Here is a 17154-nt window from a genome sequence, read left to right on the forward strand (position 1 = left end):
TTTCACATACTCAGTGGAGCCAAATTGGATCCTTTTACAGTAATGATATTATTTGGCACATTTACATAAACACCACACAACAACTCTTTAAAGGACTCTCACCTGCAATCTTTTAACTAGCATTAATTTAACATCTTAAATATACAGAAAAATATCCCACTCATTCTGATAGTTCATTAGATGACTTTTCATTTGTTATGAGCTTGAAATTTTATAATAAATTCAGCTCTACCTAAAAATTGGATTGTCCAAATCCTTATATTTGGCCATTTGATCTGTTGAACCTGAATTACTTTATCTTCAGAGATCAGTGAATCTAATTATGCAAAGTAGAATTGCTGTAAGTGTTGAGAAGCACTGGTGTGAAGGACAGCAATAAGCCAGGGTTCAAATGCCATCCCTGACCTGAACAGCAGTAATTTATGAATTTACGTGCCTGAAAACATTGTCTAATTTACATCTACGTATACAAACAGACATCAAGTCCAAGGAGGAGACAGAACAATTACTTTTTTTTTTTAGGTGACAAATCTGAGGAACTGTCCCAGATTGAGGTGTCATTAGAGGAGGTTTTGGAACAAATTGATAAACAAAATAGTAATAAGTCACCAGGACCAGATGGTATTCACCCAAGAGTTCTGAAGGAACTCAAATGTGAAGTTGAAGAACTACTAACTGTAGTCTGTAACCTATCATTTAAATCAGCTTCAGTACCAAATGACTGGAGGATAGCTAACTGTGATGCCATTTTTTAAAAAGGGCTCCAGAGGTGATCCCGACAATTACAGGCCAGCAAACCTGACTTCAGTATCAGGCAAACTGGTTGAAACTATAGTAAAGAACGAAATTGTCAGACACATAGATGAACGTAATTTGTTGGGAAAGAGTCAACATGGTTTTCGTAAAGGGAAATTATGCCTCACCAATCTACTAGAATTCTTTGAAGGGTCATGTGGACAAGGGGGATCCAGTGGATATAGTGTATGTAGATTTTTCAGAAAATCTTTGTCCAGGTCCCTCACCAAATGCTCTTAAGCAAAGTAAGCAGGGATGATTCCCTAGCCTCTGTTTGCCAGAAGCTGAGAATGGGTGACGGGATGGCTCACTTGATGATTACCTGTTCTGTTCATTCCCTTTGGGGCACCTGACATTGGCCACTGTTGGAAGACAGGATACTGGGCTAGATGGACCTTTGGTCTGACCCAGTATGGCTGTTATTATGTTCATTGTACAGCCGTTTCTCCACAAGACTATTATAATATGTCCTCCAGTTTGAACAAACATAAACTCTGACTCTTTCCAGGTACCAAATGATAGGGGAAGATGTTGTGTAACATCTCCTTTGTAAAGCTGCCACTAGGCTTGTTGTTTTGTTTGTTTTGCTTGTTTATTTGTTTTAAAACATTAATTCTCTTTGGAGCTTGTATAGTGTGATCTAGGCTTGTATGCACAACTCGTGTATACTAGCTTCTAAAAGAAGAATGTACAATAACTGCTTAGCACCTACACTAAACATGTTGGATGTGCTGTAGTGATGCCTCTAAAGAAATCATAGTTATAGTCTGAACTGAGTGTTTTTGTTGATTTATTTTTTGCTTTTTGTCTCCATGCAGTTACCAATTACAATAATGTGGTAGAAACAAATTCAGATTCAGATGATGAAGACAAATTGCATATTGTGGAAGAGGAAAGTGTAACAGATGCAGCAGATTGTGATGCTAGTGTGCCAGAAGATGACTTGCCAACAGACCATACAGTATTACCAGAAAACAGTGAAAAAGCAGGAAGTACAAACAGTTGCTGGGAAGATGAAGGTATGTTCCGTTTGGGTAATGATGCTCTAATTAGAAAAATTATACTTGGAAACATTCACTCAATAGAATTTTTTTAATACACTTCGTCATTAATGTGTATTTGTAAAGTTGGGGCTAGATGCACAAAGAAGTGAAGGAGTGGTGATGTCAAGAAAATTACTGGGATTCACAAACCCTGAGTTTGGTACTTAGCCTCCCTGTGAATAGGGAGAGATAGGCATCTCTAGAATGGGATTCACAAAAACCAGTACACTAGGAGGCTCCTTGCCTAAGCTAGCCAGTGGGAGGTGCTAAGCCCTGCCTCTTTCTCAGAGATAGATGCTTAAGTCCAGGCTGTAGGCAGGTGCCTCCCTCTGCTTGGGATTTTCAGATGAAAACCCTGTCTTGGTGGTAGGTACCTATGCTGTTTTAGCAAGAAGCTGGGGTCAAAAGTGCTGAACTCCCTAATAACTTTTAACCCGGTGATGAAAGGTACTCACCTGTGTTGTGGGAGATGCCCAGTTCAAGTCCCCCTTCCACCGGAGAGAGAGAAGGAATTTGAACAGGGATCTGCTACCTCTCCCGTGAGTGTGCTAGCCACTGGGCTATAGGATGTTCTAATATGCAGCTCCCTCAGTCTCTCCTGTTGAAACTGTATCAATAGGGATATATCATTTTTTTTAAAAAAAAGTCACTGGAGCAGAGGGACTCAATCCAGGACCTCCCATCTGTCAGGTGAGTGCTTTAACCATCAGGCTACATTATCATTTTCATGTTTATTCTCTCTCTTTCTAATCTGATGTTGAAAGTATTCCATGCTTACTGGATCGGGCCTTCCAGACGAGTTAGGTGGGGGAACACCTAACTTTCCCTTGTTCATGAATCACTCAGGACAGGGGCATAGGAATGGGGGGGCCTAGGGGCAAGAGCCACTTGGGGAGCCCAGGCAGCTTTGGGGAGTCGCCGACCCTCCACCTGCCCAGGGTGGGGGGGCCCAAGAGCCTGTGCCCCGGCTGTCGCTCTTCGGCCCCCAAGGCTCTGCCCCAGGACGGAAGCCGGAGCCAGGTCAGGGTAGGAGCTGTGCAGGCAGCTGTGGGGAGCCGCGGACCCGCCACCTGCCCTGAGCAGAGGGTCTGAGGGAATGGTGACAATTGGCCAGGGGCTGCTCTCAGGCCTACCCAACCCCAGGCAGGTGGAGGGGCCTGGACTTCCTGGTCCAGCTCCAGTTTGGCTGCAGGGCAGGGCCTCCAAGGGAAAAGGAGGGTTAGGGGCAGGGTCTCGTGACTCCCCCACCTTTAGGAAGAATCCCATACATGCTGTGCTTTCTCAGAGCTCTATCAGTTTAATTTCACCTGCTTTTACTGTTCTTATTTAAAATATACCATCAGCCTTTCAAATCTAGCTGATAAAATTGAGCAGCTGAACCAAATTGTACTATAAACTTGGTATGTGTGCAAGCATGAGTTTGAGAGACAGGTGGCTTAGCTTTTAAGCTTGGCTCTAAATAGGTCCATATGTATAAATTTGTACAAAACCATGACTTTGGATTGGGCTCAGTTATTAACTTTACTATACTCTTGATTTTTGTCTCTATTATAAATACATTAAATATGCAGCAAATGATCATGTCTACTTCAGTCATTTTTACTAACATAGACTTTCATAGCTGTTTGAACAGCTAGTAGATTAATATACTGTGTGTTTCCTAAAAAAGTTTTTGACATTCAATACTGAAAAATATACATACTCTAAAACATTCTTCTTATAGCGAAGAGAAGTCGGTTTTCTTGGTTTGTTAACATTATGATTTATGTAAGTATGTGATTTGAGTATTTCGCAATAGATAAATCAGAGAAAAGGAGGAGGATATAGTAGTTTTACAACATTTCGATTTGCTGTGTATTTATATTTTTGACATATGTAGTAAGAAAGTTAAGTCACAAGTATTTTGGTGCTCTTGGTTGTACAGCATAGGTCTAAGGAAACAGCACTTGAATATGTGCTTTTTGTCTTAAAGGGGAAAGCCAATAGGGTGAGTAACTGAAGGATTGAGAACATCCCTGAAACACTTATGTGTGTGTTTAGAATACTGGTTTACAGCATGTGTAGCAAGTTGTGTTTTCATCACTAACCTGTACTGAAATTTTTCCTGCATATGTGGACTCAGTGTACTTTTTGGTTTTCATCTGATTGATCAGTTCAGAAAAATGTAAAAGTAGGTGCAACATACTTAAACTACATTTCATTATCAGATCAGTTTCTTTCCGTTTCCAGCAATTCTAACTGAAGTTCTAAAAGATCTTCAGAACAGGTGTCTCAAATATAAGGTGTATATCTCAAGAGGTTTAACTGAAACACGCATACATGTCTCAACAAGTGAACCACATGATCCCATACAAGTTGATGGCAATGTTCCAGCATTGGTGTGTGTTGTGATTCTATAAGGTCTTATTTTCCCCCCCCTTTTAGTTTAAACTAAAACCTACATTATATTTAAAAAAAATATATTGTTATAAAGTAAAGTTTTCTGATGAAAAAATATAATGTTATTAAACTAAGGCATGATAAATTTCCAAGTAAAATATATAGGAAATTCAGAAAATGCATATTTTGCTCCTCTTACAGTTTTTTTCAGGTGTTTAAAACTTGACTGAAAAATTCCATTCCTGCTGGATTTCTGTATAAGCATCATAGAATGAGAGCAAGATTCTTTTTATCTTTCTCTGTTTAAAAAAATAGTTCAGACATTTGAGGAATCCAAATGCATTGAAAAAATTAGTTCAGATACATTTTTGTGTTTGTGTAATTCAAATCCATAACAAGGAGCAATAGCTTTTGGCATTAAGAGTATAATTTTGAAAAGACCTTATAGAATCAACAAAATATTCAAGCTCTGAAAACCACATAAGATGAAATTTATGCTGCTGAAGAGGGCCCACTCAAGACCCCATGCAACATTTAAACCCCACATTAAGAATTTAAGTAGGGCTTAAGTGCAAGGCATCTGGTATGTGGCGAATTTCAGCCATAATGTGCACACACTCAGCAACTGGATGCCATTCATATCTAGTGGATGCAATGCTTATTAAACTATTTTTATTTCTGTATTCCTTTTGATTTAAGTTTACACTTGTATCTTGGTGCCTTCCAAGTTAAAAAAAATAAGCATGGTTACTAATGTCAGTCAAATGATGTTTTCTCACCATTTTCCATCTATCCTCCTCACTCCAAAGGGGAAGAGTTAGATTTGGTTTATGTCTTTTACTTCTACTTAAAAAAAAACAAAAAAACCCAAAAACTAATATGCTGTAGGTTGCTATCCAGGAAACCCGTGTTGAAGCGAGTCTTGCTTGTCAATGGGAAGATTATAAGGTTTGTGGTTATTCTTAGTTTCTGCCAGAGTGTATTCTACACTCTTGGGCCAGCCCTCAAAAAATCTTGTTTCCTGCACTTATAAGCTTCACCCCTGAAGTATGCAAAGCCATCATTTCTGAGGAGCAGAGCTGTTGAGGGTGGTCAAGGTCCTGGAGGGTAAGACCTTGTATAACCAGACCATGTCAGTTTTTATAGCCTTAAAACTGACAGCTGAGAATTTAAACTTCAATTGATGTTTTCTAGAGAGGCTTTGAAGTTAAAGAAGTACAGATTGTCTTTTCTCAGTAACCTGGGTTACTGAGGAGGCATGCTGCAGCATTCTGCATTGGTTGCAGCTTTTTTCAGGCCTGATGCTTTCAAGCCCAATGTAAGCTGCATGACGTAATCAAGCTCAGAGATAATGGAAGTGTGGTATGATTCAAGACAGGTTATTCCCAAAAAGTACAGGCCCTAGCCAGTCAGAAAGGGTAGATCAACTTGACTGTAGACAGTTCTTGCTGTGTGCCAATCCAGAATCAGAAAGTTGTCTATAAAGATTACTACACTACAGAATGCCTTGATGATATGTGGAATATCTCCTCCTCCACTAGAGACAGCACTGTGGCAAAAAACTCTTTGAAGTGTTTCTCTGTCTATAAGCCAAACCTCCTTTTTGCTAGAGTTTAGCTTCAGCCAAGTCCACCTTATCCATGTGCTGATCTTTGTTACCTAACTGTCTGACTGTGGTGATACTGTAGGCTGTGAACAATAGGTAGAGTTGTGTGTGTTCTGCATATTGTTGGCATTTGAGCCCATTAAATCTCTCCATTTCTCTGAGCAGCTGTATGTAAATATTGAAGAGGAAGGGAAGAGAAGGGAACTGCATAGTACTTCACAGATGAGGGCTCTGGCCTCAGAGGCACAGACGCCCATCACTACCCTCTGTGTGTAGCCCTTGAGAAATGTTTCACACCATTTTAGAGCTTCTGCCTGAGCCTCTGCTACTTCTCTTAGGCTGGATAATAGTAGTCTATGATCAGCTATATTGAATGCTGCACTGAGATCCAAGAGTATGACTATCCCTTCATCTATAGATAGCAAGAGATTGTTCATCCGCACTACCAGTCGTGATTTTGTTCCATGTCCTGGCCTGTCACTTCACTCGGAATAGTGCAGAGCAGGTAGAACAGTGCCAAGGATCTGACTCATTTGCTGGTGTCCTCATCTAGGATGAGGTGAGTGGAAGATGCCCAAAAAGCCTTTAGTCAAAGTGCTGCAAATCACATTTAAAGGGGCTTTTAGCATTAAGTCCAGACTACTCTTGGATAGCAGAACTCTGATTCCTACTAACTGGTTAAGGACTATTTAGAAAAGCTGGACGTGCACAAGTCCATGGGTCCAGATCTAATGCATTCAAGGGTGCTGAGGAAGTTGGCTGATATGATTGCAGAGCCATTGGCCATTTTCTTTGCAAATTCGTGGCAATCAGGGGAGGTCCCAAACAATTGGAAAAGGGCAAATATAGTGCCCATATTTTAAAAAGGGAAGAAAGGAACCCAGGGAACTACAGACCGGTCAGCCACACTTCAGTCTTCGGTAGAATCATGGAGCAGGTCCTCAAGGAATCCATTTTGAAGCACTTGGAGGAGAGGAAAGTGATCAGGAACAGTCAACATGGATTCACCAAGGGCAAGTCATGCCTGACCAACCTGATTGCCTTCTATGATGAGATAACTGGCTCTGTGGATATGGGGAAAGCGGTGGATGTGATATATCTTGACTTTAGCAAAGCTTTTGATACGGTCTCCCACAGTATTCTTGCCAAAAAGTTAAAAAAATATGGATTGGATGAATGGACTATAAGGTGGATAGAAAGCTAGCTAGATTGTTGGGCTCAACGGGTAGTGATCAACGACTCTATGTCTAGTTGGCAGAGTTGGAGCGCCCCAGGGGTCGGTCCTGGGGCCGGTTTTGTTCAACAACTTTATTAATTATCTGGATGATGGGATTAATTGCACCCTCAGCAAATTCTCGGATGACACTAAGCACGGGGGAGAGGTAGATATGCTGGAGGGTAGGGATAGGGTCCAGAGTGACCTAGGCAAATTGGAGGATTGGACCAAAAGAAATCTGATGAGGTTCAACAAGGACAAGTGCAGAGTCCTGCACTTAGGAAGGAAGAATCGCATGCACCGCTACAGACTGGGGACCGACTGGCTAAGCAGCAGTTCTGCAGAAAAGGACCTGGGGATTACAGTAGACGAGAAGCTGGATATGAGTCAGCAGTGTGCCCTCATTGCCAAAAAGGCCAATGGGCTGTATTAATAGGAGCATTGGGTAATACAATGGGCTGTATTAATAGGAGCATTGCCAGCAGATCGAGGGAAGTGATTATTCCCCTCTATTTGACACTGGTAAGGCCACACTTGGAATACTGCGTCCAGTTTTGGTCCCCCCACTACAGAAGGGATGTGGACAAATTGGAGAGAGTCCAGTGGAGGGCAATGAAAATGATTAGGGGGCTAGGGCACATGACTTACGAGAAGATGCTGAGGGAACTGGGGTTATTTAGTCTGCAGAAGAGAAGAGTGAGGGGGACAGGGCTGGCTCCAGGGTTTTTGCCGCCCCAAGCTGTGGGCGGGGGAAAGCCATAATCGCGATCCACCACGCCGCTTTCTTCTTCAGCGGCAAGTCCTTCCCTCTGAGAGGGACCAAATTGCCACCGAAGAGCTTGACATGCTGCCCCTTGGCCGCCCCAAGCACCTGCTTGCTCAGCTGGTGCCTGGAGCCGGCCCTGGAGGGGGGGGGATTTGATAGCAGCCTTCAACTACCTGAAGTGGGGTTCCAAAGAGGATGGAGCTCGGCTGTTCTCAGTGGTGGCAGATGACAGAACAAGGAGCAATGGTCTCAAGTTGCAGTGGGGAGGTCTAGGTTGGATATTAGGAAACACTATTTCACTAGGAGGGTGGTGAAGCACTGGAATAGGTTACCTAGGGAGGTGGTGGAATCTCCATCCTTAGAGGTTTTTAAGGCCCGGCTTGACAAAGCCTTGGCTGGGATGATTTAGTTCGTGTTGGTCTTGCTTTGAGCAGGGGACTGGACTAGATGACCTCCTGAGGTCCCTTCCAACCCTGATATTCTATTATTCTGTTTGATCAGAGACTGTCCTGCATTCTTCTCCCTAGCACTGGATATCTTTTTCTCCTTTCTGCTCCCCAGTGGCTATGTTTACAGCATAGTCCTTGACTCCTGAATGCAAGGTAAACTGTTCACCGATGTTCCCATCCTTTGCTGAACATATATGACTACAGTCATTAAAGTGATTGTATATTTGTTAGCCTTGCAACACACTTCTGCAAATAATATAACAAAAAATATAGAATACATATTCTGGTTATTAAACATCTGCTATGTAAAGGTTAACACTGTGGGGAATTTACAAAGACGGAGTTAAATTTGTGTAACTTCAGGACACAGAATACCTTCCTACATGAAGAAAAAAGAAAGATGAAAGCTCAATAGGTGGCTATGAAATTACTGCTGTTTGTTTATTGATTATGATAGTGCCCAAAGGCCTAATCAGGATCAGGTCCCTAGGTGCTGTACAAGCACACAGGAAGGCATAGTCCATACCATGAAGAGTTTACAAACCAGTAGATTTGGGGAATTTTTTTTACCTTCTGTAAAATTAAATCCTGTTGCCACTGAAATCTTAAATTACTCAGGATCAGCTTGGCTAATATTATTTTTGCCTGTTATGAAGCCAGAGTGGCTTGCTGTAAATTGTTATAAATAGTAAGTAAACTACATTAATAACCCCACCTCTCCAGCAGATCCCATTGTCCTAATGAAGAGCCCTTTTTATAGGGGAAAACACGGTTTTGTGTCGTATGGACTATTTTAAATAAACTAAGTATTTGGTTTTAGTGGATTTACAGCATGTAAAGCTTTTGGACTTGAAGCACATGACAGTTACCATTGGTGGATTGGATCAGACCAACAAAACATGGATTTGTCTATGACTAAGACTTTTCAAGTGATGGTCAAAATTAGAGCTAGATTAAACCACTCCAGTGTTCCTTTAATTATATATCTTGTTTGTAAAAACATCTGCAAGTGCAGGCATACTTTCTAACCTATTAGTTCCGTAGACTTCTGTCAGTCTTCATTACTACTGTCTCCACTATTAGGGTAGTTTGATTATTCATCCTTTTCCTTTTGGAAAGATCTATTTAAAATGGAACTTAAAGTAGTCCTAGAAGTCCTCAGTTTATGTGTAAAGCAGAAATTGGCTTCTGTATTGATTAAAAAGGTAGCATGCCCTTGCTTTTTTAATAACCACTACAAATTATGGATTCTAGCATTTGTTGTGTGATTACAACACTTTTAGCTCACTTCTGTGGGAGCATAAGAACATAGGAATTGTCATTCCAGATCAGATCAGTAGTTCATCTAGTCTAGTATCCTATATCTGAAAGGGGGACAGGACCAGATGTTTTTCTTTTCTATTCTATTCTATTCTATTCTATTCTATTCAGGTTTTATGCCATGCTTATCATTGTAGTATCTGAGTGCTTTCCAGTAGTGCATCTGTCATGTCTCGTTTGTTCTCTCATTTTTTCCCCAGAGGGAGAAGCATGTGCAGTGGAGTGTCTTGTTTTGGTAGTGTTTTTTTTTTTTTAATTTATTAATAAACATTGCAATGTGTATATTTAGAGACAGCAAAGTCAAAGAAATGTGCCTTGCCCTTGGAGCAAAAAGCGATGAGGTCTGTGATGGTCCTCAGTTCCTGGGGGAGTTCATTCTACAATCTCAGAGTACCCCAGAGAAAATTGTGTTTCCTTGCATGGGTGAGCTTTACTCTTATTGTTGAGAGTCCCATTGTGCCAGAGGAACGTAGAGGAACATGCTAGAATCCCCATAATGGACAATTATAGAATAATCTATTTAACCCCCACCAGCTGGTGTAGTCTCTGAAGCACTTGTATTTTTTGTCCTAATTAATGTAACTGTGGATTTTCTCATTATTCATATACTGTAAATGATCTGCTGCCTTTTTTTAATACCTCTAAGTTCTTGGACTTGCTATATGTGGCAGTGAGTTCCACAGGATCTCTATGCATTGTGCAAAAAGTACTTTTTGGAATAAAGATGTAGATTCCACTCTTCTGTTTTTAGAGAACCAAAGATTTTTAAAGCTTTTATACAGCACCTACCATCAGCGGAACATTCCTGAACTAGAAAAGCATATTTAGCATTAATCTTGAATAACACTTCAGCTGAAAAATATTTGAGCAACTAGTTGGCTCTTTTTTCTCTTTTTGGTATTATTTCAAGTTTGATGTGACCTTTGGGTTGGAAAATTCTATAGGTTGTGATGGGCTTAGATAGACACTGACTTCAGATCCAGACTCTGCACTTCATACCAGAACTTGTACTAAATAAGAATACCATAGTTGAGCATGTATTGATTACAATTGCAAGTACAAGTTACCATGCTTTTATCAACATTCCACATACTACACGGCTCATTCCTGAAGTGCCACTGTCTATCACAGAACACAAGGGAACTGGACAACTGGATGGCTCAAGAGACATTTAGTAGACTATAAGGGTTTTCATGTTCACTACCAGCTACTGGCTCAAATCAATACAGTCTGAAAGTTGTTACTGATTGAAAGATGTTTAGTAGCCTGTATAAAGTGAGTTGGTAACCTTAGACAAGTTCATACTGGACATGTCTCCAAATTTTAAAAGTACCATAACCTTCAGGACTAATTGCCTCTCTTGTTAATAGTCAAAGAGTTGAGGCATGTTGGTGGAGGTGTGTGCAGAAGCCTCAGCTGTCAGTGTCTGTGCTATACTAGATTTGTAATTAATGAAAGAATTTTGGACTCTTGTATAGGACTGCTATTCTAGCTCCTTCAGCAGCAAAAGCTTCACTTAAAAACCCCCCCATCTGGAGCCACTGTTTCTAGAGAGAAAACCGTAGACAGAAACAATAAATGATGGCCACCATCAATACATATTTGATGAAAATATGGGGCTGGTAGTGAAAGTGACCTTCCAGTATAGAGGGTCACCATTCTGAAATGGTGTGGAGAACACCATGACCCATAGAACAGTTTCACCAGATTTAGTGCCTTGCTTAGACTCAGTCTTAAAACTGATTTAAAATTAGCACATAAGGAAATGTCAGATCATGATTTTGAAGTCAGTCCTATTTTGCAGAGATATATGAATCCTTCAATAAATCATCCAACTGCCCAGAGATATGCAGTGGTGTCAGTAATAGTACTTTTGTATAAGTGGCAGGGCCAGCTCCAGGCACCAGCTTACCAAGCAGGTGCTTGGGGCGGCCACTTCGGAGAGGGGCGGCACGTCCAGCTGTTCGGCGGCAATTTGGGGGACAGTCCCGCTTGGAGTGAAGGACCTCCCGCCGAATTGCAGCCGCAGATCGCAATTGCGATTGCGGCTTTTTTGTTTGTTTGGCTGCTTGGGGCGGTGGTGTGGTAATTCCAATACACAGGAAAGAAGTTGGTAAAACACTTAAAATCAGTTTTACACAACTGAAATATATGCTTTAATTCAGTACCAGTATTTTCTTGTTTTCTCAATTCAATAGTCAAACCTAGCAAGAACTCTCATAATGATTTTTATTTGGCTGAGTTTAATAAGCTCTAGATGTTTGCAGGTAATTATACAGTATTACATGATAGATTGTTGCAAATAATTTTGGAGTAATTACTGATGATCTGCTGATTTTGCTAGTTAGAAAAAGCAGAGCAAATGTGTTAATCTTACAATAAATTAACCTCTGAAAGCAATAATCTAGTGAATCAGATACTAAGAACAAACTACTTACCTTTCATTCTAAGCAGCACACTTTGTACTTGCCAGAAAGATACTTGTACTACAAAAATACCATATTTGGATATGTAACAGCAATCCTTATCCTATTTTTTCCCTGTCTTCAAATAATTACTTTGGTATTGTATGTTTGCCTTCTGTTAAAATTGCAGTTTCTTTTTCTCGTAAAATCTTTACGACCTGAGAAACTCAGTACAGCTAAAATCATGAGGAATCCATATTTTTTAAGTATATGAGATTTAAATATATTTTCCCCAAACATTAGAAAAATATGGAAATTTTTGTTTAAGAAATAAGGGAACGTTTGTAATATGCAAAGAAAGATGATGGTATTTTTAAATGCTAATTATTCCTCTTTTGTAATATTATATTTCAGATGGAAAAGAAACAAAAGAAATCCTGGGGCCTGAAGCTCAAGCCGATGAAGCTGGATGTACAGGTATTTGTCTAATTAAATTCCGCAATCTGTGCCCCTTATCCATAGAATGTTCTTGGGATTGGAATAATGTAGTATCTCTGGAAATCTTTTAGGATTCCCCCTCACCTTTCTTTTGAAATTGCCTTTCTCTCCTCTACTTGATGCGGTAAGTTGCAAACACTGTTCTTGGTGAAGACGACTAGACTGGACTCCCAGTTTAGATCTCTTCAGTCTTGAGGTTTTGCTGACAAATGACACAAAGCAGCCCCTTTCCCCAAGGGGCTAATTGCAGTGCCTCTGCAGCAGCTTAGCCTGACTTTAGGAGAAAGGAAAGGATGAGGACTCTGTCACCGGTGTTTCACATGGTGGTATAGCGCGCTGCTATGGGCCACAAGACGGAGCCTAAACCCATAGCCATTAAAATGAACTAGAGTTAATATCTCAGTATTAACTCTTCTGTTAATAGTAATATTACAGAGTAGATAAAATAGAATGTGTGTCTTCATCTTCAATACTATGCTAGAAAATGTACAGCTCCTTTTTGCTTACTATATTTTTCTTCAGTAATGTTGAAAATAATCACTGTATACTTTAAGGGAATCTATATACTATTTTTAAATGGTCAGATAAATTAAGATATATGCTAATTGGTCAGTACATAGATACTAGAGTGATAAGCATTATACCAGGGGTGGCCAAATGGTGGCTTGCGAGCCACATGCGGCTTTTTAACTGTAAAAGTGCGGCTCATGGAGCTCCCCACCCATCCCCCCTGCCAATTCTCCACCTACCAGACTTGGGGGGTGGAGCTCAGGACCTCTGCCTTGCAGCAGGGTGGTGGGGTAGGGGCTTCTGCACAGCAGGTCAGGGGGTCTCGTGGCTTCAGCTCTGCAGGGTGTACCTGCTGGAGCTTGGGGCTCCAGCAGGAGCAGGAGCAGGGCTGAAGCCCTAAGCCCCAGCAGGCATCTCCACTGGAGCTGAAGCCCCGAGCCCCGGCAGGTGCCTCCCAGCTCTTGAACTCCTGAAGACTGTCATATGCGGCTCAAAGGGTCAGTAAGTTTGGCCACCCCTGCACCATACAAAAATGTAGGATTATTTGGAAATATGTTTGCATTTTTTTAATCTTGGTATACATATTTTAACCATAAGGTCAATACCAAAGAGAACAAAGAACTACTTTACAGTGTGAGACTTCACACTGTGAGACAAATGGTAAAGCTTTACCTTCTTATTAAAAATATGCTTCACATTAATAACTGAGAATGAAGTATAGGATAGTAATTTACAGTCAAAGCTTTCATAAAATACATTTCATGGCAGTAAGTATAAGCTGCATGAATAATGTATTCCAGCAAATATTTACTAGCAAATATTTGTCATGCTATAGTTTATGTAAAATATTTAACTGTATTTTTGCTAATAGTGAAATACAGTTTTAATGAAAAACAATTGAAGTTGATCATTGATTTGTGCCAAGTTTAAACCTAGATGATTTGGAACAGTACTAACTAGATCCAGAGTAAACTGTTTGAAACCTGTGGCCAAACCCTGTGAACAAGTTACTCAAACTCTCAAGCTTACTGCATTTCAGCCAGCAAGCATGCTTTTCAGTGAAAATCTGCATGAATATGTCCTACGCGTTTGCAGTAATGAACAAACTTTAAATCGACTCTTGAAGGCAACAAATTCAGCCTTGCAATTCCAGGATCCAAAGAAGCTGCAGGAATGGCAAGCGACATTCAGAATAGGATCACTCAATCATGACCAAGAATCCATCATTTTATCCTAAGATTTTTGGAAAAGTTAAGTGGAACAAAGGAGCCTAACATGGACAAAGTTAGGACTTTAAAAAAAAAAATGTCCTAAGTTTTTATTTTTGTATTATCTTTTATTAATCTGAAGATGGAGGAACCATTCAGGAAGGGAATCCACAAAGGGAAATAAAAACATAATGCCACCATTTAGTGGTTTGAAGGGAGGCCTTGATAATTGCGACCTGTAGGTGATTTCTTTTCAGTCTGTATACTTTATAAGGCAAACCCTAGGTCCAACTAGTGCGGTGGAATTGATTGTTGTTCCAAATAGGTGGTTCCTTTGAATGTGCCTATTTAGAAATTAATTACGTCTTATCTGTTCAATTACTGTTTTCAGCTTACCCCAGGAAATCCACATGCAATGCCTCGTTTTGATACATACTTTGTGTGATATTGAGCAAAATCTCACTGCCAACTTGAAATCTAGTCAATATCTAAAAATAGTTTAAGACATGGTCCTCTAACTCTGCTTGCTAATTTTCATAGTTTTACAACCACATTTTCTTATTTCTTCCCCCAATTGGTATGTGAAACACAGACAGGGGACAGTGACTGACTAAATAACTGAGCCTGCAAGGAAAACAGCGAAACATTATACAAACAACTTCGATTCTGTTTAAGTTGGTATCCCTTTAACTTCACTATGTCATAGTTTCTCTATTTGTAAAATTGGGCTAAAACTCTTTTCTCTCACAGGGCTTAACCTAAGACTTAATTAAGATTTGTGAAGTGCATTGAGATCCTTGAATGGAAGATGCTATAAAAGTGCGAAATATTATTGTCATTTATGTATTATTTTAAAATGTTTTCTTATGACATTGAAATTCCATTAACAAAGCTTTTTTTTTTATTTTAGTAAAAGAAGATGAAGGTGATTCTGAAGTAGAAAATGAACAAAATCATGACCCCAATGTTGAAGAATTCCTTCAACAGGAAGATACAGCTGTTATTTACCCTGAAGCACCTGAGGAGGACCAGAGACAAGGCACACCAGAAGCTAGTGGTCAGGATGAAAATGGTAAATATTATTTCACTAATCAGTAGTCTTTACAAAATGAATTACACTGAAAGGTTGACCTAGAAATTCCCTATATTTTAGAAAAATAAAGATCCAGGCATCTATTGTAGACTGTGTAGCTGTTGAAATAAATGGAAGTTCAAACCGCTGATTGTTATGTAATGAGGGTATAATCAAGCAAAAATTACTTTTAAGGTTTCTGAAGCTTAAATGGCCTTAGGTTTAGCATTGACTATTTATTTTTATGATAGATTTTGCTTATACCCTCTTATAAATTCTGTTTCACTTACTTGTCTTGTGTGAAAGTAACAATTGATACATGCGATAATTAAAACATTTGGGTTTTGATTATTTGTACTGGGAATTGTTAAGTGGACATGCTAGTCTACAATAACGGAGCGTAAAATAACAGTTTAGAACTTCATTTGATAATATATGCAAAGGCAAACAACATTTAAATAAATAAATGTAAATGGATTGAATCAAACTAGCATACTTTCTGTCAAAGTAACTTGTGTCTCTGTAACTGGTTGGTTATTTAAAACATATAATAAAAATAATTGGCAAAGAGAATCTGCTAGATAATAATTCCTTGAAGATCTAAATAATTTCTGGCAAGTTCCTTCTCAAAAGACTAATAAGAAAATAGGAAATACTGGCTTACATACAAAATTCTCTTCTGGAATAAGAAATGGCTAAACAGTAGAAAAATAACAATTAATGGTTGTTTTTCATAGTGGAGATAAATTGCAAGATAGATAAAAAATATTATTTACAAAAAATTAAATATTTTTAAAATTTAAAACACAATTTTTAGTTGAAATCAGATTTTTTTATTTACATATTGCTAGTTCTTTCTTCCCATTTTATAACCTTACATTGCAAAAATGGATGTTCTGCACTAATTTTCTTAATTCATTTCTTGGTTGTTAGCAAAACATGCATAGCCTACTGAGAACTGTTGCACCAGCCAGGATGGCTATGATTGATGGGTGTGGCACCAGGCATCGTGTAGTGAAATTCCAAGATCTGGCTCAATCCTGCAAATCCATGAATACTTGGGGCAGTGCTAGGTAGGGTCAGGGCGTGCACCCCTTTGCACATCAATGGAGAAATTGATAGCATGCTGTGCTGGGGTGTTTTTGTCCATCCTGGCATCATGGCTGAAAAGCATGCAATGCTGTTTTTCAGTGAAATGAGCAATGAAGGAAGGCCAGATCTCTGCAAGATTATGACATTTCACACAAAGTCAAACAAGTTTATCCTTAGGATTTGGCACTAACAGTGCATATGGAGTGTCTTTAGCTGCTCCAAGTCTGCCTGTAAGAAGGTCCAGGTTTCTGATCCATATATACAGGTAGTACACAGGTTTGATATATCCTGAAGTTTGGGCTGGTCTATACTAGAAAGTTAGTGTAAGCTTCCTACCTCTCAGGGCCCGGGTGCACCCGCCGGTGGCATCGGGGAATTGGTATGCCTATCGGAGAGTTGGTCAGGCAGCCTGGCGTGCAGCCGCGCAATTGCACACTAGCAGTTCAAACCTACAGAGGAGGATTAAGCAAACAACCAGTCAGCCTGTAGTCCAGGCTTCCTGCCTGGGGTGAACGGCAATAGTCTATGGCCCAGGCCCTCTAGGTGTGGGCTTGAGCAATTACACGGTCTATGGCCCCAGCCGCCTGGCTGGGGTAAATGACTATAGTCTATGGATCAGGCCTTCTGGATGAGGCCTAGGGTTCAGGCCTCCTAAGGTGATGGCCAAGCAAACAAACAGTCAGTAATTCCGGCCTTCTGACCTAAAGGTTCGCGTACAACCATCCTCACATATGGATTTTCTACAGCAACAGAACCCCTTACATCACTGTACTAAGTGTCTACACCAGTGGTACT

The 17154-nt window shown here is 40.0% G+C and overlaps 1 protein-coding gene across 2 annotated transcripts in view; it reads left to right on the top strand.

Moving 5' to 3' along the window:
* ZEB1 (zinc finger E-box binding homeobox 1) overlaps positions 1-17154 on the top strand; it is a 200952-nt gene that overhangs the window by 148310 nt on the left and 35488 nt on the right. For both annotated transcript variants that reach the window (XM_054020885.1, XM_054020886.1), the window contains exons 2-4: positions 1614-1814; positions 12394-12456; positions 15106-15267. In XM_054020885.1, the coding sequence (XP_053876860.1) occupies positions 1614-1814; positions 12394-12456; positions 15106-15267 (426 nt within the window). The remainder of the gene's footprint in view (positions 1-1613; positions 1815-12393; positions 12457-15105; positions 15268-17154) is intronic.

Source organism: Malaclemys terrapin, chromosome 2 (genome assembly GCF_027887155.1).
Source record: "Malaclemys terrapin pileata isolate rMalTer1 chromosome 2, rMalTer1.hap1, whole genome shotgun sequence".
Taxonomy (NCBI): Eukaryota; Metazoa; Chordata; order Testudines; family Emydidae; genus Malaclemys; species Malaclemys terrapin.